At 37.5% G+C, this 27,013-nt stretch overlaps 1 protein-coding gene across 1 annotated transcript in view; it reads left to right on the top strand.

Moving 5' to 3' along the window:
- Window positions 1-27,013, top strand: part of LOC122801191 (multiple epidermal growth factor-like domains protein 6) — a gene marked incomplete at its 5' end in the record, with an annotated part of 1,094,182 nt that overhangs the window by 823,552 nt on the left and 243,617 nt on the right. Inside the window, one exon of the mRNA XM_044070750.1 lies at window positions 7,465-7,593. Coding sequence (XP_043926685.1) covers window positions 7,465-7,593 — 129 coding nt within the window. The remainder of the gene's footprint in view (window positions 1-7,464; window positions 7,594-27,013) is intronic.

The following is a 27,013-nucleotide window of genomic DNA, read 5'->3' as shown; positions in this document are numbered from 1 at the left end:
ACCTTTTTTTATCTGTACTTTCTTTCTGAGGCACATCACAAGTTGTCTTCATTCCAACATAGTAGCTACTGTTAAAATAAAGCTTGAGTGAAAATAAGGTTATTGACATGCATGCATGTTCAGGCTGGAGTGAAAATAGAGTTCTCATTAGAGCTTATAGAGTTATTTCACTGGTACAACAGGGATGATATGTAGTCCATCAAACCACGCACGCACACACACACACACACACACACACACACACACACACACACACACACACACACACACACACACAGCCATAGCCATAAATACATATATTTAAGTCTGCAAAGTGGTCACATTTTGTATGCAGCAATGAAGTTCATAGACTCAACTATAAACATTATCACCTTCTGACCCTCAAGAAGCTTGATTACCATAGCTATAAGTTGTTTATATTTAGGGATTAATATTCTATATTGTTGCAAGGTGCCATGTAATGTGCTGTCATATTTTCTTTTTTTATTTTTAATATTAGTTTCCTGATCCTGTGTGAGCCACCCCGGCAGTGTGTTCAAGGCACAGATATTCAAACTGAATTTGATTATTACCTTAAAGTTAAAGACCAAATAGGGGTCACTTTGAAGTAAAGTTTAAGGAAAGAATATAGTACATTTCATGAAGCCTTCATGAATAGAATGCCATTTCCATTCCTGTCATTTTCCTAGTAAGGAACAGAGCAGTTCATTGCACATATTCAAATTGTTTCAAGTGAATTGTTTAAAGGCTAGAAAGCTCAGTAGTATGTTCAATAATGGAGAAACAGTAATGTATGATGATGTTATTACACATGCTTTTAAAATATGGCCTCCAGAATACTCTATTCTTATTACAGTAAAAAGATGCTGGTCAGTACGATTATCTTTAGGTCATGAATGATTGTGTCATATTTTATAATCAAAATGTATGCCCTAGTTGCGAAGTCTCATGGTGCTATATTTACTGCATTTAAAGATTAAATCATTAGTACTCTGTGAAGTATGCATTTTTGCAGAACTCTTCATCTTTTTTTTTTTTTTTTTGAAGTATTTTTTACCCAATTTGCAATTAGCAACTTATTTACTTATCAAAAGGATATTCCATTCTTCTTTATCCCAGAAGTTGAAAATGATGCATAGAATGCTGCAGTTTTACTCAGGTCAAAGTAGTTAATGTGATTAGCAGCATATTTGGTTATTGAACGTCTATTTCCTACTTATGCATCTGATAAGTCCAACATTATGCATAGAATACTATGTATTCTTTACTCAGGACAAAATAGTTGATGTTCATGTTAGCTTTGTTTCTGAAATGTATTTTGAAGAATGCATATGTTAGTTACATCCAGCAAACATCCACAAAGCAGAACAAAACAATGGCTCGTAGTTTTAATATACCACAAGTTGTTTATTAAAGCAAGACGTAAGCGCTTTCACAGTTTAACCAACAGCTTCATCAGACATTAGCTGACAATGCATTGATCCACCATTTTAATACAAACACTTAACTGAGTCAATTAGCATTTAAAGCATCAGTGTCTAATAAATACATTCCCATTCAAAATATATTACTAAGAATATATTAAAAACTCATACCTAAAATCTAGAATCCTATTAACAACTTTAAAAACAATATACCTATACATTTTTTAAAGGGGAAATACAGGGGCTAACCTACATATCACACTATCTATATAAGGGTCTTGCTTTCAAGATTGGTTTAATAGGAATTTTATCATTTAAACTTCTACCACTATCCGCGCTCATTCTTATTATCTGTCTTGTTTCTTTTTTTCCCTCCTATTTCTAATATCACCCATTCTTTCTCCTATTTTAGTTTTATCGAAAACTAGAAACTTAAAACAGTGATTTTCATCATTATTTATGACATGTTTAGCCAACGCACTGGTAGCTTTTCTTCTACTTATATTAAAATGATGTTCCTGTATTCTATCCTTTAACCTATGATCTGTTTTACCTATATAGAAAGACTGATATTCCATGCACCATGCCATATAAACCACATGCATGGTATTACAATCTGCTTCTACTTTAAATACAAATTCCTTCTGCAAATCTGGATGAAAAAATAAATCTATCTATATACAATACTGACATTTCAGACATGGTTTTGTAGCTAAATAAACTCCATTCCTGACCTCCTTAGATTTTGGATAGCATAGATGCCTTTTTAAAGATCTCGTATTCTTAAAAAGAAATCTTGGGATAACCCCTACTATTTCTCTAATCTGTTCATTTGCTGTTAAAATCGGCCAAAATTTCTTATAAGCTTCTAGAGCTTGTTTAACATTAATAGAATAATACACTGGCATTCTTACTAAATTTTACTCTTTCTTCATTCCCTGAAACTTCTGTCTCTGAAAAATATGGTTTAGCCTGCCTCTTCCTCATTCCCCTAACTTGTGTTAAAATATTATTCACCTCATGTATATTATAACCTCAATCACTAAATCTACTTTCCAATTCAGCTCTTGTTCAAACAGTTAATCTTTTGCAGGCATCCTGGATGCCCTCATACCTTGTCCTTTTACTATATTACTAAATATATGTGATGGAGGGTCCACATTGGGAGGTGTTGGGGGTGTAGCCCCCCACATAATTTGGTTTTACATCGTTTAATTTTTGTTAATATGGTAAGCAAGTACTTTTTCAGATTTAGAAAGAGTTAGTCGGTGTTGTAAGTGTGCATGTCTATGGCTTAAAATTCAGTATTTTGAAATTCAGCATTGTAAGCTTTCAGCATAATGAGATTCAGTCAAATGAGTTTTCAGTATTTTGAAAATTAGGTATTGTGGTCTCAGTCAAATTCAGTATTTTGAGTTTCAGTCATGTGAAGTGGACTCGTGATGGGTGCATACTTGTTTTATGCAATAAATTATTCCTATGAACTTTCATGTTGACACCCTCTCCTTTATATTTAGTTATATGTATGTCTAAATAATTTATTTCTTCATATGAAGACTCAATTGTAAATTTAAAAAATGAGGTTGTGCTATTAATAAATTCATAGTAGGCCTCTAAGGTATCTGAGGTACCTTCGCAAATCAGGAACAGATCATCAACAAAGTATCAATATAAGTCAATGTAACTAGCGTATGGACTATGTATGATGGTTTCTTCCTCCCATGTAGCCATAACCAGGTTGGTGTAGCTATTGGCACAGGATGTGCCCATAGCCACGCCATCCCTCTGGAGGTATGTCTCATGCTCCCAAATAAATACATTGGTCTCCAACACTGTCTCCATAAGGGGACATAAATCAACAGTCCTTCTATCATGCTCACCATGTGCTATGAAATATTTTTGTAACATTAAAACACCTCTCTCATTAGGTATATTTGCAAATAATGATTGGACATCTAGCATAACTAAAATAAGGTTACTAATTTCTACTTCATCCTTAAAGAACTGATACAAATTTCTTAAAAGTTGTTTTGAGTCTCTTAGAATTACTGGATTCTTATCTAATAATGGTCTGAACCTTTTTTCTATATATATATGGAAATTGACTCAGTACATATATTCCTTCCTGAGGCAGTTGGTCTCATTGGATGATCTAATGTGTTTTTTATGTATCTTGGGTATACCTTGCATCACTGGAATAAGGGGTTCCTCTATCATAAAATATGCAAACATATCATTCTCTAAAATGTGAGCTATGAGACATCCATGTAACATTCTTTGGACTCTATTCACCATCTTATATACATCATTAACCTCAATGTTTATGTAAACTTTATTATCTTTCAACATTTCCTTCATGGTTGATATATAATGTATATGATACATCATCACTATAGGGCCTCCTTTATCTGCGGGGCATATTACTGTGGTATCATCATTCTCTAGGTTATGCAATGCCATGTACTCATCTTTAGTTAAATGTTTATATGTCCTATTTGTCTGAGTAAACTGATTTTTTCATATTAAAATTCCTAAGTAATTCATCAATAGACAGTATGTATCTTGGGTATACCTTGCATCACTGGAATAAGGGGTTCCTCTATCATAAAATATGCAAACATATCATTCTCTAAAATGTGAGCTATGAGACATCCATGTAACATTCTTTGGACTCTATTCACCATCTTATATACATCATTAACCTCAATGTTTATGTAAACTTTATTATCTGTCAACATTTCCTTCATGGTTGATATATAATGTATATGATACATCATCACTATAGGGCCTCCTTTATCTGCGGGGCATATTACTGTGGTATCATCATTCTCTAGGTTATGCAATGCCATGTACTCATCTTTAGTTAAATGTTTATATGTCCTATTTGTCTGAGTAAACTGATTTTTTCATATTAAAATTCCTAAGTAATTCATCAATAGACAGTTTCTCTTAAACTTCTAACACCGGATGGTTAATTGGAACAAAAGTGCTTGGCTTGCGTAATTTGTACTCATTATTTTAAGTCCATTATTACCATAACTAAGTTTAAGCATGACAGATCTCATAAAACATTTTAGGTCTATAATAGTCTGTTATTTCTGCTTTAGTGGCAGGAATAAAAGACTGTCCTTTCTCAAGAACTTTCTATGTGTTGTTTTTAAAGTTGTTAATAGGATTCTAGATTTTATGTATGAGTTTTTAATATATTCTTAGTAATGTATTTTGAATGGGAATGCATTTATAAGACACTGATGCTTTAAGTGCTAATTGACTCAGTTAAGTGTTTGTATTAAAATGGTGGATCAGTGCATTGTCAGCTAACGTCTGATGAAGCAGTTGGTTAAACTGTGAAAGTGCTTAAGTCTTGTTTTAATAAACATCTTGTGGTATATTAAAACTATGAGCTATTGTGTTGCTCTGCTTTGTGGATTTTTGCTGGATTATTTACTTTTCTAAGCAGAACATTAATCTGGTGTGTTTCGATTGTTATTTGTTGATATGTTAGTTACATGTTTTCACAATGAAACTATTAATTTCAAAGATAAAATCTTAGAATAACACAGACCATCAGTCTGTCTCATTCAAAGTGTCTATCCCATCCAACCCCCCTCCCCCAGCCATCACCAGGCTAAAAAACTTCTCAAAAACTGACTACAACCTTCTAAGGGAGTGTATCAGTAACTTCACACCACCGCCCCCCTCAGAGGATGCAGACAACTATGCTGAACAGTATGCCAGTGCAGTATACAAGCACCTGTACAACTGCATGGGCTCAGCCATACCCAACAGAACTAAAACCTGCTCCTCAAGGAAACACAAATCTATGTGGTGGACATCCTCCATCAACAGGCTTTACAACAAAAGGAATAAACTGTTGTCCAAGGGTAAAAAGGCACAAATTCCCAATTGGAAAAACTCCTTCCTTAGCCTCAACAAGCAAATTAGGTCACTAGTGAAAACCTCAAAAGCCAATTATGAATCGAAAGTAAACTCCAAAACAAAGGCTAACCACAAAGCCTTTTTTCAGTTACATCAGAAACCTCCATGGCAAAGCCCAGGTTTGTTCCAAATTAGTTCTTAATGGTGCCACTTACACTGATCCTGTTGACTTAGCCAACCTCCTAACAGATAGGTTCAGCGCAAACTTCACCCCCTGTCCTCTCCTAAAGGCCCATTCAACATCCCCAATACTTGCTCTGCACCTCACATCCCCATAGATCAAGTGTTAAAGGCCCTATCCAAGGCAAAGAACACAGCTTCCATGGGACCTGATAGCATCCCAGGCTGTATTCTGCAACATCTCCATCAAGAACTAGCCTCGCCATTGAGCACCCTATTCAACCATAGCCTAAGTACAGGCTTCATTCCAGCAGAGTGGAGAACTGCCATTGTCATCCCTTTGCACAAAGGTGGTGTCACTACTGACCGTGGTAACTATTGCCCCATTAGCTTGACAAGTCTGATCTGTAAGGCCATGGAGCATATTATGGACCTCATAAAATCTCCAAGCACTTGACCACACCCAGTTCAGATTCATCAAGGTCATATCTTGCCTGTTGAACCTGGTTGACTTTTTTGAGACTGTCACCAAGGCACTGGATGAGAGAAAGTCAGTACACATAGCTTACCTTGACTTGGCCAAAGCCTTTGATGCAATCCTCCACTCGGGCATCATCAAAAAGCTAACAGAACTTGGTGTAAATCCCTATCTCATCAGGTGGATGGCCAGCTGGTTCACTGATAGGACCCACAAGGTCAAAATAGGTGCCACTACCTCTGATAGCAGACCTGTCACTAGTGGTGTCTCCCAAAGATCTGTCCTGGGACCCCTATTGTTTGGCATCTACTTCTCAGAGGTCCAGGCAAAGACAAAGGCCTGTGGCTGACCAAGTTTGCAGACGAGTGTAAGTTGGGTGCTGTCATTGACTCCCCAAATTATGTTAACGTACTTCAAGAGGATCTCACAGCAACAGATGACTGGTGCCAAAGTCATGGCCAAAAGTGAAATGCAAAAAAATGTATTATCATACCATTCAGCAAAAACATGACCCCTACTGATTACCACATTAGCAGCAACCCCCTAAGCACATAAACTGTGGTGAGAGACCTGGGTACACAAGTTGATAACAATCTCACATTTGACCATCATGTAGCGGCAGTGATCAAAAAAGCCTTTTACTTGGTTCATCTCATAAGTAAAGGGATTGCACCCAGAAAAAAGGAAGTTATTACCTCTCTGTACTCCTCCCTCATTAGGCCAATAATTGAGTACAATGCTCCGTTTGGTATGTACCTCTCCAAACACCTGTACCAACTGGAAAGGCCACAGAAATACCTCACAAAGAGAATCCATGGCCTTCAACACCTGTCCTATGTGGACAGGCTCAAATCACTATCACTCTACTCTGTATCATACAGATTGTTCAGAGATGATCTGTATCTCACCTACAAGGCAATCTCAGACCCTGCTCTACTAGAGTTGCTTTATATCTGTAAGTCTAACTCCTTGCGTAGCACCCAAACAAAAGGCTTATATCTAATATGTGATATTAACAAAACCTGCTGGAGAGACAGGTTTGTCTCCCAGAGGCTGACCTGTCTCTGGAATAGACTACCCATACACATCAAGCAAAGTACGTCGCTGACCCTCTTCAAGCGCAACCTTTATGAGTGGTTGGCCAACCACAAATTTGTCCCAGGGGTTCCACCTGTGTTCCTCATTAACAGGGGCAACAGGTGCTGATTGTGGTTTCTTTTCCTTGGATAAACTCTTGGCTAGGCTTGTATGATCTTATGAACTACATCCCAACTATTATGCAACATGGATTATTGCTTTTCCTATATTTTTGCATATTCAACAAACTTGCAATGATAGTAGTCTGAATACATAAGTGCAACTATTTAATAGATATAATTCCCTTTAAGTGGATTGGACTTTTCTTTTTTGACAGTAATAATGCAGAGTCTTGTTTAACCATTTGATCATAAAGTTTTGTTCATCTGTTGAAGCCTCTAATAATATATACCCTCTTTTTCTCAGCTTGTCCAGAAAATTATTTTGGAAAAGGCTGCAGTCTGCTGTGTTCATGTGGTGAAAACGCATACTGTGACCCCATAACAGGAAAATGCAAATGCCCTCCTGGAAGAACTGGACAAACCTGCCAGCTAGGTATCTGCACATTATGAATAACATTGCAAAGTGAAACATACAGTCCTTAACAGTAATTTCCATTGTTAAATGCGTGTATACAGGTTAAAACAGTAGTGCTAATTTAAATATAATCTGTTAAATTGTATTATTGTTTAAGATGAAAATAGTTACAGTATTTTTTGAGTGCTAAAGTGAAAAAAGGAAGAGTTTTTGTAAAAAAATAAATATATAAAATAGTAGTTCTGAATGATTTCTGCCAGCAGGTGTCAGTAGAGCACCAGTCTTTTTGTTATGACCATGCACCCTTTTGTTTCCAAAGCAATCACAATATTCAGACCATCAGTAAGTAGGAGATTACCTTGTGCATTCCTTCTAGACGCCAGCTTTACTACTCCAGAAAAGATCATCTGATTTGTATAGAATGTAAACACATAACACTTTGCTGCCACCTTATTTACAGTTTGTTACAACCATGAACATTTTCTTCTTTACAGCATTTCAAACTTTTTATATGATTGAACTAAATATCTGCATTGCATTCCTCAGAAAGTATTATGACATCTAAAAGATTCTGTTCCTGATTCGATAGCGTTCACAGTATGAGCACATTCTGAAATACTGGCACATTTGCATCATGCCATGAATTAAACAAATTCATGAAACTGTTATTTATCAGAACAGCAACTAGCCATGGAGATAAATCTTTTTATCATTAATTTTAACCAATTGGCATGCTTCCTAAACTACATAGTGATAAGAATAAAAAAATAAAAATAAAAATGCAATGCCATTATTTCTTAGTGCACTGTAGCTAAAGACAAACACAGAGAATTAGAAGTAAAAACAATACAGATTAATTAAAATACAAAGACATTAATGTTTTTGTATTGCTTATAACACTCTTAATACATGTTCATATAACTGGCAAGTTGTCACTGTTTAAAGCACTAAAAAACTGTATTGCCTAACTTGGTACATATAGATTGGCATTTTTAATCAAGCAAAAAAGGCAAAACTTGAAATGCATTTTTCTTTGATTACCCATCCTCAGAAAAATTACAAAAAATGGATGATTTGTTTTTCTTTATTCTTCCTTTAACTAGGCTGCCACACAAAGTGGGAAAAGACAAATGGTATACAATCTTCCCATCTGTTTCACATGCAGTAGTTTGATTTTATGCACACTGAGAAACTATTTCAGAGAAATTGGTGCTGTTTTCTGAAAAGGGACATTTTTAGTTAACTGTTGCTTACCTTAATGCAAAAATTATAAATGCAGTGCTAATGATTACAGCTCTAAATGTTTTTTTTCTGTGTTTTCTTCCCTTTCTCTGCCTCCTTCCATTACTGTACTCTTCATTTCTTCTATCTGTTTTCCATTAGGGGGGTTCCATTCTCATTTACCTGATCTACTTTAATTCATTATTTTCACATAATAGCCCATGTCTAAGGCTGAGAACACTATAAATGTGCAGTGCTGGTCACAACAATCATACAAAAAGCAGCATGGGGAACCGTACCACGGCCCAGTCATGTACGTGGTTCATGAATAAAGATTTGTAACTACTGGCTGAAGATGATTTGGAGAGCACAAAGAGTCTGAGATCAGTAGCAGTATGTTATGCAGAACACTGGAGCTTTCACAAAATGCAAGCCCAATGGGTAACCACTTGAAATGTTGGGCCCTGCTACAGAAAGTCCTGAAACACACAGACTGAATTTCCAAAAAATGGCCATTTTTCAGAATATTCCCTTTTCTCTGAGTTATGAGAATCTTGGAGTTAGAATATATAAGTTTGGGCTATGTGGGGGTCTTGACTTCCACATCAGGTGTGCAGGGGAGCTTGCCCCTTGCAAAACAGCAAAAGTTTAAAGGAGAAGAGCAATGTTTGCAATTTGCTCATCTCCTGCATTTTGGTTTTTGTTGGCACTGAGCATTTTGAGTGCCAACATTGCAGCTGGGAGCCAGGACAATATCTGTTTATACTTTTGCACTGTGTAAAGTGACATGAGCTGGTTGAAAAAGCACGTGTAGAAATTTATAACCACATCAGTCGACAATGACATGTCCATGCACATATTAGCTATCTCAGTAGTCACAATCGAAACAGATGCAGTCATGTATTTGACATAATGTGCTGTAGCAACTCTTAGGGTACCATCCCATCAGCCAAATCCATAATGGTATGTTATAAGGAAAAAAAATAGGATGTGCATGTATGTACCTGGTCAAACATCTTGTAAGGCACTGCATGAACCAATGTAGCAAACGTTGACCTATGTTGGTGAGGTTTATGCCCTGTATATCATCCACTGCAATAATGTCATTTGTATGTAACAATGTGATATAATGCTGCGAAACAACAGATAACATGGCATCTTATGAGACAATGTCACGGTTTCGTTTGTGACAGTTTTTCAGTGTCACACTAACTCCTTTCCTTTAATGCTGCATAAGTCGCTGATGGTGCCACTTTATGAATGGCTCAGGGTTTATTGTAGGTGCTTGGCAGCATGGTAAAATTGTCTTTGTGCTCCCTATTATGGAGCAAACTAAGGACAGCATTGTTATGAGAGTAACTTTGGCTATGTTCTTAGCATGCTAAGTGAGTGCCTCTCAAATTGCTCATACTATACATGATCAACAGAATAGCTGCCAATAACTAAATGTGATGGCCTGGTATAACCTAGTACAGTCATGCACCAATAGGACAGGTGTGTCTACAAGTGGGCTGGCAGTAATGTAGAATGTCTGCGATTCACAAACATTACGGATGGTGCATACCTCATAAACTGCACACGCATGCATGATTGAATTTTAGTATTAGTAAATTATGTTATGTAAAAAAAAGCAATTACTCACTATTGAAAGATGGATGCACACACCCATAATCTGATGGGAAACAACCATATTTAGTATGTTGAAATTCAGCATTGTAAGCTGTCGATGAAATGGGAGTCAGTCAAATGAGTTTTAGGTCAAATGAAGTTTAGGTCACTTGGGTGTCAGTCAAATGAGTTTTAGGTCAACTGAAGTAGACCCATATATAGTTGTCGAAAACACAGTTTGTCGAGAAACAGAAGGTCGAGCCCACTTAAGCGAAAGTACATTACATCGGAAGTGCACTTTCGCGAAAGATGATTTACCGAAGCACGTTACAATGGGGATAAGGAAATATATATTTTTCCCCACTGTAGTGCCATCTTGGAGTTAGTATATTTAAGTAGGGAGGGTGTGGCAGGGCGCAGGGAGGCTTGCCCCCCTGCAAAATAGTGTTTACAGTATTTTTTTTTTTGCTGATTCAGTGAATCGGCTTTTGCGAAAGTGACTTTCGATGTAGTGCACTTTCGCAGAAGTGGGGTTTTACTTTTCTTTTTCGAGATTGTGAAATTTCGATAAAGAAAAGTAGACCCATATATAGGTTCATAGGCAGATACTAGGCTATTGGCCCAAGGGCCTATGTAAGTCTAGCCAACAAGGTTCCCTGGCTTATGCCACCCAGGAAAGTTATTTTCCTGTGCCACTGTCGAGTAGAGACACAGAAGTTATCCCTGGTTGTATTTCCTATTTCCCATCCACTCATCAAGATTTTTCTTGAAGAGTGCTCATGAAGAACTTTGCTTGACATAGATGGGTAGCCTTTTCCAGAGTATGGGAAGTCTCTGGGACAGGAATCTATCTCTCCAGCATGTCCGGTTTATTGTGGTGACAAGGTTTAGGTCCCTAGAGCGTGTAGCTCAGAGGGATTGGGATTTCTTTAGGTGTAGCATGTCCAACAGCTCTGGGTTTAACATAGCTTTATATGTTAGGCAGAGATCACCTCGGCGTAAGCTGAAGTTTTTTGAGACGGTCAGTGTAGGGCATCTGTTTGAGGCCAGTAATCCTCTTTGTGAGGTACTTCTGTGGCCTTTCCAGCTGCTGCAGATGTCTTGTGAGGCACATTCCAATAGGGGCTTTGTACTCTATAATGGGTCTAATGAGTGTCGAGTAGAGGGGAACAATGACCTCTTTTTTCCTGGATGAGAACCCTTTTATGATGAGGTGTGCCATGTAGAAGGACTTCCTGACTACTGTGGCGATGTGACTGTCAAAGGACAGACTACTGTCCACCTGGGTCCCAAGGTCTCTTATCACACATTCGGTGTTAAGTAGACTGCTGTCTATGTAGTAGCTCATGGGTACAGAGTTTTTACCAAAGGGGATGACAATGCACTTTTTGGCATTGAGCTTGAGGCCATGGCTCTGACACCAGGCATCTGTCTCAGTGAGGCCCTTCTGTAGGATTTCCACATCATTTGGGGACTCGACTATGGCTCCTAGTTTGCAGTCATCTGCAAACTTCATTAGCCAGAGGCCTTCTGTGTTAGCCTTTACTTCAGAGAAGTAGATATCAAACAGGAGAGGCCCCAGGACTGAACCCTGTGGTACTCCACTTGTCACTGGTTTGAGGTCAGATTTGGAGTGTGCAACTTTTACAATGTGGGTTCTGTCAGTGAGCCAGTTGGCAACCCATCTTGTGATGTAGGGATTTATACCTAGTTTAGTGAATTTAGCTATAATTCCAATACAGGGGATGGTGTTGAAAGCCTTGGCGAGGTCAAGATAGGATGTGTGAACCACCTTACCCTCATCTACGGCTTTGGTGACTGCCTCAAAGAAGTCAATCAGGTTCACGAGGCATGATCTGCCTTTCACAAACCCAAACTGGGTGGGATCAGAGTTAGGAGGTTACCAATGCCTTTGTTTGAGTTCCATGATGATACGTTCCATGGCCTTGCAGACCAGGCTCGTCAGGCTAATAGGGAGATAGTTCCCGGGATCAGTGGTGGCTCCCCCTTTGAGGAGTGGGATAACTGTTGCTGTATTCCATTCAGTGGGCACAAAGCCTTATGTGAGGCTATGATTGAACATGGTACTTAGGTGAGGAACCAGTTCGTTCTGAAGTTCATGTAAAATGCAGCCTGGGATGTTGTCCGGTCCCATGGATGCTGTGTTTTTGGCTTTAGAGAGTGCAGCTTTTACCTGCATAGTTGTGATTACAGGGACTCTGCATTCTTCCTTTATAGATATGGGCCCTTTAGGGGCTGGGGGGGGGGGTAAACTTAACACTGAACCTATCTGCCAGGATGTTGGCAATATCAGTTGGTTCTGTAATTTCTGTGCCATTCTGCTGTAACTCAGAGCAGATCTGGGTGTTTACATTGAGATTCTTGACATAGCAATAGAATGCTTTGTGATTGTCCTTAGAATCAGTGGCGATTTTGTTTTCTTAACTAGCTTTGGAGGATCTTATAACGGATCTCAGCTTTTTACTGAGGCTGACCCGGGAGCTCCTCCACTCATGGGATTTTACTCTCTTTTGCAACAATTTCTTCCTTCTGTTGTACAGTTTGTTTATGGCAGGGGACCACCAGATTAGCTTCCTCTTTTTGGAGGCTAGCGTCTTGGTTCTATGTGGGATAGCACGATCCATGCACTCGTGTAAGTGCTTATAGAGTGCATTTGTGTAGGATTCAGCAGTCGTAACTGTATTGTCCATCTGCATGGGTGTCATGAATTTCACCACTTCTGTCTTAAGAAGCATGAAGTTGGATTTGGAGAAATTATTTACCGTGGTTTCCTTAATGGGGGGTGGGGGCAGGATGTGGATATCAAGGGTGATTAGCTTATGGTTGGATCAGACCAACGGGAAGTGTCACTCATGTTGGTAATGACTAGGTCTAGGATATTGCTGCCCCTGGTGGGGGTGTGGATAAGTTGATCCAGGGCATTGGAGTTTATGAATTCCAGAAAGCGTTGTGTGAAGGAGTTTGTACACAAGTAGTTTTCCCAGTTAATGGTGGGATAGTTGAAATCGCCCATTATTAGGGTGTTTGGTTAAACCCTAATATTTTCCAGTAGATCAAAAAAAGAGGAGTGGGAATCCTGGGGCATGGTGGGGGATCTGTAGAAATCTACAATTTGGATTGCAGTTTTGCCCAGAGTTAGTTGCACTTGGATAACCTCGGATGCATTATGCTGAGCAACTAGCTTGGAGGTGTGGATATCCTTAATGAATATGGACACACCTCCTCCTTTGGTGTTCTGGTCCAGGTTACATGGCCAAAAAGTGTGGTATGAGTTATAGCCTGGTAGTACAGGGGTGATCTCTGGAGCCTTGAACCAGGTCTCAGTCACTGCACAGATATTGATGTTCTCTATTTTAAGGAGTGCCTCGAGTGAGTGCATTTTGAGATTTAGACTTCTAGCATTGAGTAGCATTACCCACAGTTTTTGCTTGCCTGTTCCTGTTACGGTGGTGAATTTGTCATTTGAACTTTGCCTAAAAAAAAGCACTATAGGGGCAGCAAGAGCCCTAGCCAGTATCCGGAATCCCAGGTAGCGTTGTCGCCTCACAGTAAGACGCTGTCCGGTTCGACTCTCAGCTAGAGCGTCTTCAAATCACCTGCCAATTAGTAGCGGACCGGAGTTCCACTGTGGTGACCCCTAACCGGGAAAAGCAGAAAGACACAACAACATATATATATATATATATATATATATATATATATATATATATATATATATATGGGTTTATATTGCTTCATCTTGTTTTCAGAAACCTGAAATTCATATGCTTGAGAAAGTATGATCGAGTTTCAGAAGACTTTAAAAAAAAAAAAAAAAAAAGCAAATCTACATTTTTGCTTTGGAGCAAACCTCCCTCCACCTCACAAGCCACTTGTAAGGTGTATTTACCAAATCCTTGATTGCACTGCATTTGGGAAAAGGGTGAATTCCTTTTGAAAGCAGTTCTGTGTAGATTGTGGTACAGTGGGCATCAGGGAATTCATACTTTCTCCCACTGTAGTGCGATCTAGGAGTTGGTATATATAATTTGCAAGGGCAGTCGGGTGTATTTGGGATTTGCTTCCCTGCAAAAGAATTTTTTTTTTTTCTCAACCATATGAATTTTGAGTTTCTGAAAATTGTATGAAGTAATATAAACCCATATATATTTATATGGGGTCTGCTTTACATAATCGAACCACACTTTTCCAAAAACTCTTTTCACAGAGACAAAAAGTGAGAATGTTCAGTAAAGCGAAATTCACTTCAGTGAAAATTTCCACAAGGAAAAGAAGCTGCTGGCGTTAGGAAACTGCCCTTTTCCCTACTGAATTCTGATCTCAGAGTTGGTATATTTATTTATTTATTACAGTTTGATGACCGGGATAGTTCACTGGGCCTGGAAGAGCTGGTTTTCAGTGGAGGTCCGGGGAGAGAAGCTGCACAGGATATAGACAAATTTTAATATAGTTATACAAAAGTAAATAAAATAGTAGAATAGTGAAAAATACAGAGATAATACACAATTAGTTAAAAAAAAGACAATAACATTTCTAATCCTAGGTAATGATTTAGAAAAGTGAGATTCATGTAGTCTAAACATATTAAAAGTACAGGCATTTCAGATAAAAAAACATGTAAGTAAAATATTTATGTACAGATAAAAAACAAGATTTTTTTGGAAGTTAGAAATATGAGGAGAGGACAGACAGAAGAAGGTGAGGTGGGAGAGCTAAAAGGTGGTATATAGTAGAGGAAGGGAGTGGGTTGGGGGGAAGTTTATGAGGTACAGGGTAGGAAAGGAAGTAGAGGCAAAGGGTAAGAGAACACAGTGATAGAAGGCTGAGGTATGTAATACATGGGAGATGGTGTTAAAGAGTTTATGTGAGGGGTACAGAAACATTCCCACTTTGAAAGGAGGTGAGAGTGGAGAAGAGTTTTGAAGTCTGAGTGGCTGTGAGTATTTCAAAGGGTGGTAGGGAGAGAATTCCAGAGTTTAGCTATGGAGCAGGATAATAGTAGGTGGCCAGGGGGTTAACCAGGCTTACATATATTTAGAAGATTGTGGTTTTCTGATCTTAGAAAGAGGTTGGGAATGTAGGGGGTTAAAGAGGTGGACAGAGAAGGGCAACTAGAAGGTTTGAATAAGAGCTTGTGAACAGTAGTAAGTCTAAGGAGTATGAGGTAGTTAGGAAGTTCAAGCCATTTCAGGGAGTGGAGAGAGAGAGAGAGAGACAGTGATGCGATGAGTTTCTGGAGTTGGTGGCAAATTTGGAGATTTTATTGTAACAGGCTTCCAACTTGGCCTGTAAGCCTAGCTGAAGATTAGTGAATAAGGGGGGGGGGGGTGCCATACATAAGACAGGGAAGAAGGTAAGTAGAGGTAAAGGTGTATCAGATGGAAGGAGTAAGGTAATGACTGTGTCTGTACAGGAGACCTAGTTTTTGGTGAGTAATTTTATGTTAGTTTGGATATGGATGTCAAATTTTAGATTTTCATCAATTATGACACCGAGCAGTTTGGTATGTGATATTATTTCTATGGGGCTGTTGTTCTGAACAGTCACTGTAAAAGAGTTTTTGTCTATATTGGTGTTTTGGGATGGGGAGAAGATCATTAACTTTGTTTCTTTGGCATTTAAGGCGAGGTGATTACTAGGCATCCATGATTCAGTATTAGAGAAGACAAACTGAGTTTTGAGAAGTAGGTCTGAGGGGGTGTCTGCTGTACAAATAATGGTCGAATTGTCAACATTTTGAATTAGTGTGGCATCGGAGATAGACTGCTGGAAGTTATTAATGAAGGTGTTAAAGAGGAGGGTGCCTAGGATAGAACCCTGGGGAACTCTGAGAGGGGTGTGTAGAAAGGAAAAGAGTGAGTTTTTCCATTTGACGGCTTGCTGTCTTTCAGAAAGGTAGCTGGTGAACCAGGTGATGGTAGGGGGGGAGAGGTTGAGAGAGGAGAGTTGGGATAATAGTAAGGGGTGAGAAACGGTATCAAAGGCTTTGGAGAGGTCAAGGAACAGAGTCGAAACTATTTTGCCAGAGTTGTGAGCAAGGTATATGGAGTCTAGAAAGGAGAGGATGGCAATGATGGTACAATGACTGGGACAGAAACCATGTTGTGCAAAGGGTTAGTAGGTTGTTTTGGGTCATATAGAACATCATTTGGGATTGAATACATTTCTCCATGATTTTTGATAGTTGGAGATAGGATGTCTATGGTCCAAAAATTATAAGTGTCAGTGTTTTTGCCTCCTTTATGGCATGGAATGATAAAGGCGTGTCTCCAGTGTCCCCATAGTAAGGGGACATATGATTCTAGTATGGATCGGTTTATTAAGATAGAAATGGGATGGGCAATGCTGCCTGCAGACAATTTGAGGAAAGTTGTAGGTAGGTAATCTGGGGCAGGGGAGCATGGTTTGAGTTGAAAGAGGAGCTTCTTTATTGTGCTTATAGAGACAGGAGAGAAGCTAAAAGTAGGAGTAGGGGTAGTCAGATTATGTGGAGTTGTAGAGGGGTTGGTGGGGAGGAGGGTGAGAGTGATGAGAGAAGCTGGTGGTGAGTTTAGCTATGGATTCTATGAAGAATCTATTGAATTTAGAGGCATTTTCTAGACCAGTAAGGTATAGGTTAGGGGATATATTATCCTTATTGCCTGGGTGGAGAAGGGAGGAGATAGAGTCCCAGAATTTTCTTGGGTTGGATAAGTTTTCTGATTGAAGTTTATTGTAGTATGATTTTTGATCCCTGATTATTAGTTTTATTGCAGTGTTACAGAGTTGCTTGACTTCTGTTAGGACATGGGGTAATTTATTTTAATGATAAAGTTTCCACTTTTTGTCTCTTAGGTGCATGATTTGTTTAGATTCTTTGGTTAACCAAGGGGAGGATGAAGTTTTAACTGTTTTAGTTTTTAGAGGAACAAGGTTGTTAACAAGGTTCAGGAAGGTTTTATTAAAGCAATCAACAGCATTGTCAAGAGACAATGTTTTTAAGGAGAACCGATCTGTTCAGTCTAGGAATATCTGTGGGTTGAAATTGGAGAGGTTCTGAGATTGTACATAGTGGTGTAGCTTTTGAAGGAGAGAGGAGTGACAGTCAGCAAATGCAGGCAGGTGGTCACTGAGAGAGTCAGGAAAGGTGCCAGTATCTGAGATAAAGTTAGGATGAAGACACTAAGATCCAGTCAATGATGGTACCAGTGGTTCCACCTTTGTTTGGCCTGGTAGGAGAGTTTATTAATTGGGTGTATTTGTAGAGGTTGATATTTAGGGAGGGGGATTCAGAGTTTACCATGGCCCAGATTGTGTTTACGTCACCTCAAAGAACTGTTTCGTTTTTTATGTTAGTTGAAAACTAGGAAAGTATGTCTTCAAGTATAGGGATGCTGTTGCCTGGAGGAATATAGAGGGCAGCAGTGCATATGGATTTGTGTTTGTTGAGTTTAAGGAGGGCAATACAGAGTTCAGAATTGGCAAATTTAAGAATGGGATAGGTGTAGGGAGTAACATTGTAGGAAGAAGAGTAGAGTATAGCTACTCCGCCACCTTTTTTGTTGGGTCTGTCAGAGCATAGCATTTGGTAGCCTGGTGGGAGAATTTCATTATTTTTTATATTAGAGTTAAGCCAGTTCTCTGTGATGGCAACAATGTCAGGTTGGTTATGGAACAGCCAAGCATGGAGAATGGGAATTTTATTTCTAAGGCTTTGGGCATTGATTGTAATAAAATGAAATATATATAAATATAAATTATAAATAAATATACAAATATATAGGGATGTGGGGGGCCATCCCCCCCAATCTGGGTGGGATTGACATACTGCTGTGTGTTTCATTCTTAAGGTGACCAGGTGCTTCCTTCCCTTTGGTATTTTTCACTGATTTGAATGTTCACTTTATTTAAACATTCAGTCTTTTCGTCTGTACGAAAAGAGTTTCGGCAAAGTGTTGCTCGATTATGTGACATGGACCCATACATGTGTGCGTATATATATATATATATATATATATATATATATATATATATATATATATATATATATATATATATGTGTGTGTGTGTGTGTGTGTGTTAGTATATCATAAAAAAAAAAACAAAAAAAAAAAACCACACACTTTGTACCATTGTTGCCATTCCAACCACATGTCATTCCATGATCTTTAACTTTCAATACAGGCTGCCCAGGCACAACACATCTGATTCTGATAGACATAAAAAAAGTACAAAACACATTAAAATACTAATAAAATGTTTAGTATATTCACTTAATACAATTATGTAAGTAATTTAATTCAGGTTTAAGAGAAAATATTTCACTGAGACATGAGGGGGGGGGGTACATGCATTAAAGTGCAGTATCCACTTATTTTCCTTCCTTTCAGTATATTTCTTGATGTCCCCACCTCTCTTTGTTAGAGAAACATTTTCTAAGATTAAATACATGCTGCTCATTTGTGTTCAGTATATGTTTATATAAAGAGTTAGTAATAACCTGTCTCCTTATTTCAGACATATGACTGCTTATACGCTGTTTGAACTTTTCGTTTGTTTTTCCTATATAGAAAACTGTGCATAGCACACATCTTGCCATATAAATAATGTTGATAGTGTTGCAGTTTCCACAGGCTTTAATAAAAAATTATATCTGTCTCGAGGAATCTATAAAACTCTTACTTTTTTATATATATATATATATATATATATATATATATATATATATATATATATACATATATATATATATATATATATATATGTTTACAGCATACACGCTTCCCACATCTATATGTTCCTACATATTTCTTCTTAAGTGAACCACTGCTTTGTTGTTCTTTATAACATAATTTGTTTTTTATAGTGCTGAATTTCCTGTATATAAAAGTGGGATTTGCACCTGTGCTGTTCATTTCTGGTATCAGAGATAACATGGGCCAATGTTTGTATATAATGTGCCTTACATTTCTAGTATTTTGGTCATAGTTCGTGATGCATTTACATTCCTTATGTATATATTTGATTTCTCTTTCATTTTACTGACTGCACTTTTTTGAGAGAAGATTGGTGCGTAAATATTATTACGCTTAGACATGACTTCATCCTTTATTTCTAATGCTTCTTGTTTATTATACCCTCGCTATTCAAATTCATCGGCTAGTATGTCTTTTGCATGTGGTGTCTACAATGTTAAGCCTACTGACTCTAGCCATTTGGTTTCTCATGATGGTTCTAAAAATGTGTGGGGGAATACATACTATCTGCTGCTAAATATGTGTTCTTTTTTTACTTGTTCTTATATAGGGAGGTTTCTACTCTAACTTCATTGTTCTTTTGTATATGAATGTCAAGGAAATCTATGGCTTTATAGTCAACTTGTTCTTTAAATGTTAAAAGTGTGGTGCTGCTCTGTATTTCTTCTATAAGTTAATTTAGTCGACACAGTGGACCATCCCAAATGAGAAAAATGTCATCCACAAAACGCTTGTAAAATGACAGATTCTTATTGATGTATTTATTGGTTGCATCCATAATGTTGTCCTTTCCCCACATACTCATGACTATATTTGCATACATATTACCAACCGATGTTCCCATAGCTACTCCTGACATTTGTTTATAGTATCTGTTTCCAAACATGAACACATTATGTTCTAATATTAGTTGTAGTAAGTCACGTATTAAATCTAGTTTTAGATATTAAATCTAGTTTTAGATATTAAATCTAGTTTTAGATGTTTCAGTTCAATATGAATGTCTATATATTTTCTAATCATCTCTTTTTCTAAGTCATTGGGAATGCAAGTAAATAAGGAATTAACATCAAGTGTAACCAGGTAGCAAGTAGCTGCTAAACTATTTTCATTCCATTCAAATAATTGCTTTAGAAACTCTGTGCTAGCCTTGATAATGGTAACAGATGTATTTAATACACATTTCAGTTCTGATTCTAAGTTTTTAGATATAACTTCTGTTGCCCAGCCCCTTGCTGAAACTATTGGGCGCAATGGTGGTCTTAACATATCTTTGTGAATTTTTGGGACTCCATAAATAATTGGAATCACTGGTTTCTCTATATATAAATATCTATACTGCTGTTCTGTAAGCAAGTTATTTTCATATAGTTCCTCTAATTTATTAGCAGCTATCTGTTGAATATATATGACATCAGTTCTTCGTAAAAATGCATAGTCCTTAATGTTTAAGATAGCTAGCATTGTATTTTCATAATAATCTTTATCAAGTACAACTATCCGCCTCCCTTGTCAGCTGGCTTTATAATAATTTGGTCATTCTGTTGTAAAGAGTCTATAGCTCGATATTCCATTTCATTCAGGTTATAGAAGCATTTTTTATGTTTCTCATAGAAAAGTGTATATATATCCTTTTCAACCATTTTTTCAAACATTAATAACTGGGTTATGTGAGGGTACAAAAGTGCTACTTCTATAATGCTTGCTACTTATAACATTAGATTCTTTCACTTGCATAGAGGAAAAAAAACACATTTAAATGCAATTTACGTGTAAATAGTTTAAAATCTATAAGTGTTTTTGAAATATCCATACTGGTTGCAGGTACAAAAGTTAAGCCTCGGTTTAACACCACTATTTCACTTTCAGTTAGCTGACATTGTGATATAGTAAAAACAATGTTTTCATTATTAATACCTGTTTGAAAATGTTCTAACTGATCTGGTTGCTTCTCTTCCATTCTTGTTGACTGTTTGCGCTTAGGTGGTAGTGGAAACGGCTCTTCTCTGTGTAACACAAAATTAGAGGCATTCAAATTGAGTGTCATGGTTGAATCTACAAGATGTAAAGCATATATTCGATTAGCATCAACTGATGTACGCTCACCAGATGCCCCCCCAGGTCTCAATGAAATATTTTCTCTTAAACCTGAATTAAATTACTTACATAATTGTATTAAGTGAATATACTTAACATTTTATTAGTATTTTAATGTATTTTATTTCTGTTTTTATGTCTGTTTATATGAATATGCATATTTGAAGCTTATAAAGAAATTCACCTTTAAAAGTTAATGATTTTAACTAGAAGATTATTTAATTAATCTATTAATTAGTAAGTATAAAAACAGCTAGATGAAAAGTACAGATGCTATCACCTGAAGAAGCAGATACGTTCTGTGAAAGTATTCAGTACTTGTGTTATTTGTTGGAATAAAGGAAGTTCTTTTAGCTTGCTGCATTTGGTCATCATTTTTGGACACTTGCTAAAGAAAACAACCTCCTCACTTTTAAAACAGACTTATCATGAGCAACAGTAAACATCTCTTCCCTTGAAACTCATATTCACTGAAAATATATTAAAACTCACATTCACTGAAAATGCATCTGGACAGTTGTGGATTAAGTGTACCATGGGCCCCAGATTGTTTTCAAACCATATGCCCCCTGCAAGCATTTTTAGAGCTGTGCACAAATGCATCTGTTCTTTGATTCACATTCTTGACTGCTTTAAATTATAATTGTAGGCGGAGCAGTGGTGCAGCTGTTAGCATTGTCTTCTCACAGCAAGAAGTTGACCGGTTCGATTCTCACCTGGGCTGCCTTCTGTGTGGAGTCTGCATGTCCTATCTGTGTTTGTGTGGGTTACCTCCGAGTGGTCCAGTTTTCTCCCACCTTCCGAAGACATGTTCCTGGAGCATTTCTCCTCGGGCCTGTGCTGAAAATTGTCTCTGTCCCAGTCAAACTTTCCCAGTAAAAATATGTTGAATAAATACAATTTCTTGTTTAACACATAAGCATTTGTTAGAGTGTATTTAAAATCTGTAGCCTTGAGCATTTTTCCAGTAACCAATGAAACATTGTGTGAGCATGTCACTTAACTAAACAGTGCCCCCCTCAGTGGGCAAGTCTCTCACACACACACACACACACACACACACACACACACACACACACACACACCCCTTCTTACTTTGACAGACATATATCTTCTGCTCACTCCCACTGCAAAGGACAAATAACTGCACATATTCTGGCTTTTCTGATGAGATGAGTCCTGCACCTGCAAACTGAAATGTCTTTGGTGAATACTACCATGATGATCACTGCTGTTCGGCAGCTGAGGAAACTAATAGGGTTGCACAGACCCAAAACGGTAATTCAACTTGTCCATTTTACTTCATGAAGTAGTGTTCTACTTCATTGTATGGATCTTGCCTCTTGTGTTTTGACAGTGTCCGTTTGGGAACATCTCCTGTGAATTTCATCTGGTTTCGGCTGATAAGGTTGCAAATTCAGCATAATTATCCAACTTCAACATGTTTGCATTCATATTTGATACTAGTCCTATATTCATTGTTTTAGTTTTGTGAAATGTTCCTTTTTCCTATGTCACCAACTGAGTTTTTGAACCATAACACAGTTTGTCTGACTGAAATCAGGACAAGAAATGTAACTTCACTGTTGTTGCTGTTAGGAGGTGGACACTTAAGGAATGTAATTTTGTGAGTGTGCTGCTTTCAGTTATTCTGTTGTATGGAGACAATTCTAGACTTCTAGGAAGCTGTACATTAAATTTTCATATTATCTGGATGAAAACATTAGCACTTACTTTGTCAAACTTTGAATCCATAACTGCATGCTATATTAAACAGGGCTAGGTTCATAAGTTCACAGGTTTATACTTCGCTAATGACCACCAGGGTCTTTACAAGCCTAGCCATGGAACACAGCCAAGTTTTGTCCCCAAGTTCCTTGGATGTCTATATGGTAGGGTATGTTATAGGTGCATAGATTTATACTCAACCCAGGTTTGTCTCAAAGTTCCTTATTTTCATATAGTTCCTCTAATTTATTAGCAACTATGGAGTATGTTAGTAAGAAGGTAGCTAAGGATTATGTGGGAGGGAGAATATGTTATCTGGGGATTAATTTACTTACCGTTGACCTCTGTATGTCAGAAACATGGGGGCCAGACTGTGGGTGAATTTGCATTTTCTCATCCAGTGATGAAGATTTCATTTGAATAAGGTCAGGGATGGACTCTGCTTCATGTAGATGGGAAGCTTATTTCACAGTGCTAGGATCCTCTGAGAGGTATATCAGTCTTTCCAGCATTTTTAATTTATGTTGCAGGCAACATTCAGGTCCTTGGATCTTGTGTTTCTGATGCTGTTTATTTTGTGGATGTGCAAGAGATCCATCAGAGCTGGATCTGAGGGCGTCTTATATGCATGGATCATCTCTCAGAAACCTGTAGAAGGCAGAGTACAGTAATCCTGTGAGGTATTTACTGATTTATGTCTAGTTTTGAGAGTTTGTCAACAACATGAGTGGGGTATTGTATCACATGCATTGGCCAGGTCATGGTTGGTGGCATGCATCATTTTCCTCTCATCCATAGCCTTGGTGACCCTCTAAAAGAAGTCTGCTAGGTTGAGTAGGCAAGACCTTCCCTTAACAAAGCCATACTGGGATGGGTCCAGTGTCTGCAGGTTGCCATTGTCTTGTTGATCATTTACAGGATAATTCATTCGTTGGCTTTGCATATTAACTTGTCAGGCTTATGGGTCTGTGGTTCCCAGGGTCAGTTGATGGTCCACCCTTATGAAGAGGGACAACCATTACGGCCTACCATTCACCTGGCACATAACATGCTTTAAGGCTGTAGCTGAAGACTGCCTCAAGTGGTCCTGCTAGGTCAGGTTTTAGGCTATTTAGGAGGCAACAAGTGATATTGTTGGGCCCATCAAAACAGTGTTTTTGGCTTTAGTGAGCACCACCAGTACCTGGGGGGGATCATCTCACAGGGGGTAGTGGGGAGGTGAAGTCAGAGCTAAATGAATCAGCAAGTAGATTCACTATGGCACCCTTGCCAGTGAGGGTTGTGCTATTTACCACCAGTTCTGTGCACTTCTGAGTATTACCTTTAAGGCACCTGGCATAGCTGAAGAAGGCCTTGTGATTGTCCTTAGGCTGGGCAGCTATCCCGCCCTCATAACTGGCCTTGTTGGACTTTATTAGAGCTATTAGTTTCTTATTTAGTTAAATCAGAGAGCCCTTGTCTCTACGAAAGTTGCTCTTTCTGATAATGCATTGCTTTTAACTTTCCTGATTTTGTTATGATTACTGCTACCATTAACCATTTCCAGGAGGCTTTATGGACATTTCATTTTGTCACTACTAGTTTGCCCTCAATTATTCTGCTGCATTCTTTCAGCATTCTTATGATTCTTGTAGAACTCATTTGAGTTCATTGTTCACTTTATACTCAAAAATGGTAGATGCCAAGGATTCAAGCCGAAAACAATAATTTTATTTCAGATAAGTGTTTTCATCCACTCAAAAGTGGTTGGTTCTTAAAAATGTTTATCTGATGAAGTTCATGGAAAAATTAAGAGTGGACAAAAGTGCTTATCTTAAATAAAATTATTGTTTACAGCTTGAATCCTTTTCCTCTACCATTTTTTTTGTTTTTTTTTTAAAGTTTGTACTTGTGTTGGATTTTCTATCATTTTATACTCCTCTAAGAAAACATCTGGAACAATTAATTTCCACTGGCCTCATAGACATATTTTTTACTCTTGATTTTCTATTTGAGTGTCTTTATCTATATAGATTTTCAGGGTGACTGATGGCCAATTATCTGTGATGGCTGCTTTTATAATGGGTAATTTATTTTTAATAATTATGTTTTAAGTTGTCCATCATTCTTAATTTTGATTCCTTTTGCTTTAATTGTTTGGATCATTTTTGTTTAGTAACTGCTGATTTATTTCACATGTGTATTATTTTACTTGGGTATTTGTATGTCTGCTACTTTGATTATGACTGCTCATGCTTCATTATTTTTATTTTTAAATTTATGAAAGGGATGGCCTGATGGTGTCCTGCATACATTTTCCACCTTGTCTACTTCTGCAAAAGTTCCAGGATTATAGGTATTTTCATATTTTACACAGCTGTGGATGGTCTTTGATTTCTTATCCCCCACCCTGAGGTGAAACGGCATGCTGAGGGTGATCCACAAGCCCCCCCCCCCCACACACACACACACACTATATCCAGGGTTAACATTTGTCGTCATGGTTAGATTTGCAAGGCCAGTTCACCTTTGCTGTTGTATAGATTCTATAGATGAACACAAGCTCCATCTACAACAAGCCTGAGATTATCTGCTGCATGAAGTATGATGTTAACTTTGCATTCCTATGGAACCTCATGAACCTATGAAGATCAGGCTGAATGAGAAGTTTATTCTTCATCTAGCAGTAGGCATGCCTCCAGGTACCTCACATATTCAGTGCTCTAGATGATACATGGAGAGGAGTAGCTATTTGTTTTTCAGCTCATATTCAAGTAGCCAACATTGTTAGTAGGAGTACCAGACCTGCTGGACACGGAATGGGTGCAAGAACAAACTGTAGGTATGTTCTCATCTCCTGTCCATCAGATTGTGCAAGGAAATTCCTTCAAGTGTTCACCAGTATTAACACTGACTTACTGTCTCTGACAACATTTTTTGGTTCCTTGTGACAGTTCTCCCACTCCTAATAACAAGGCTTTATCTGGGATTAAAATACAAACAAAGTTAAAATAATAGGAATTAAATCTTCTCAAAATAACAACAGCTATGATTTACCAAATGTACTAATATGTTAGAATGTAATAAACAAGAAAAAAAAAACGTAGGCACCATAGCATATGCTTCATCATCAAAACTGTCTATATAAAAGTAAGCATAATTCCTTATTTAGTTTCACATATTAATTGAATTCAATATATTTTCTACAAAGCTCCCTTTGAGAAGATGAAATATATTTGGCAAACTAAATTGCTAATTCTAAATGGGCAGCATCCACAGCTTCAGGTAGATTAAAACTGATTGACTTTTACTGGTACTACTTATTGACCACTTCTTTTAAACAGGTCCAAGGCACTGAAGCCTGTGGTCATAATACAACTTTAGCTCTACTACAGCAAAGTATTTGATTTAGTTTAATAGCAGACTGCAATTACTGCATATACTGACACAACTTTGTATGTATTACTATATGCTAACTGACATAATAAAGATTTTTAGTCATTAATAACTTTTTAAATCCCAGTTTAGTGATGCATCAGACAAGTATCTTAATAGCAACCAAATAATTAATGTTCAGTACTATCCACTATTGAAAAAAAACATGACTATTAAAACGAATAATGGTACAGCGGAATCAACCAAGAAGGAAATACCACAAAAATGAATATTCCGCTGTATTGGTATCACAGTCCCATCAATAAATAAAGTGGCACGAACTGGAAATAATCTGCAAAACACACTTTTGTTGTAGAACTTAAAATAGGTTAAGCGCTTTCATCTACAATATGTAGACTTCTACAGAACAGTGTTCTACAGACTATATTATATTTCATAATAGAAGATTAATCATCTTTAACAGATGAATGTAAAGAGTGTAGCAGCCTGTGAGCCATACCTATACCTTTAAATTATATGGAATATTCTCAGAGGGATTTCCATTGTGAACATAGATACAACCAACCCAAATCCAGTAGATTTATTAATGTATGCTTTTTTCCTCACAAAAAGCATATCTCCTATATTCAACAATTTTGCACATTAAATGTAAA

Source organism: Protopterus annectens, chromosome 4.part1 (genome assembly GCF_019279795.1).
Source record: "Protopterus annectens isolate FY-2018-M chromosome 4.part1, PAN1.0, whole genome shotgun sequence".
In the NCBI taxonomy this organism is placed as follows: domain Eukaryota; kingdom Metazoa; phylum Chordata; order Ceratodontiformes; family Protopteridae; genus Protopterus; species Protopterus annectens.
The sequence above is the reverse complement of the archived record's forward strand: the minus strand, read 5'-3'. Positions and strand labels throughout refer to the sequence as shown.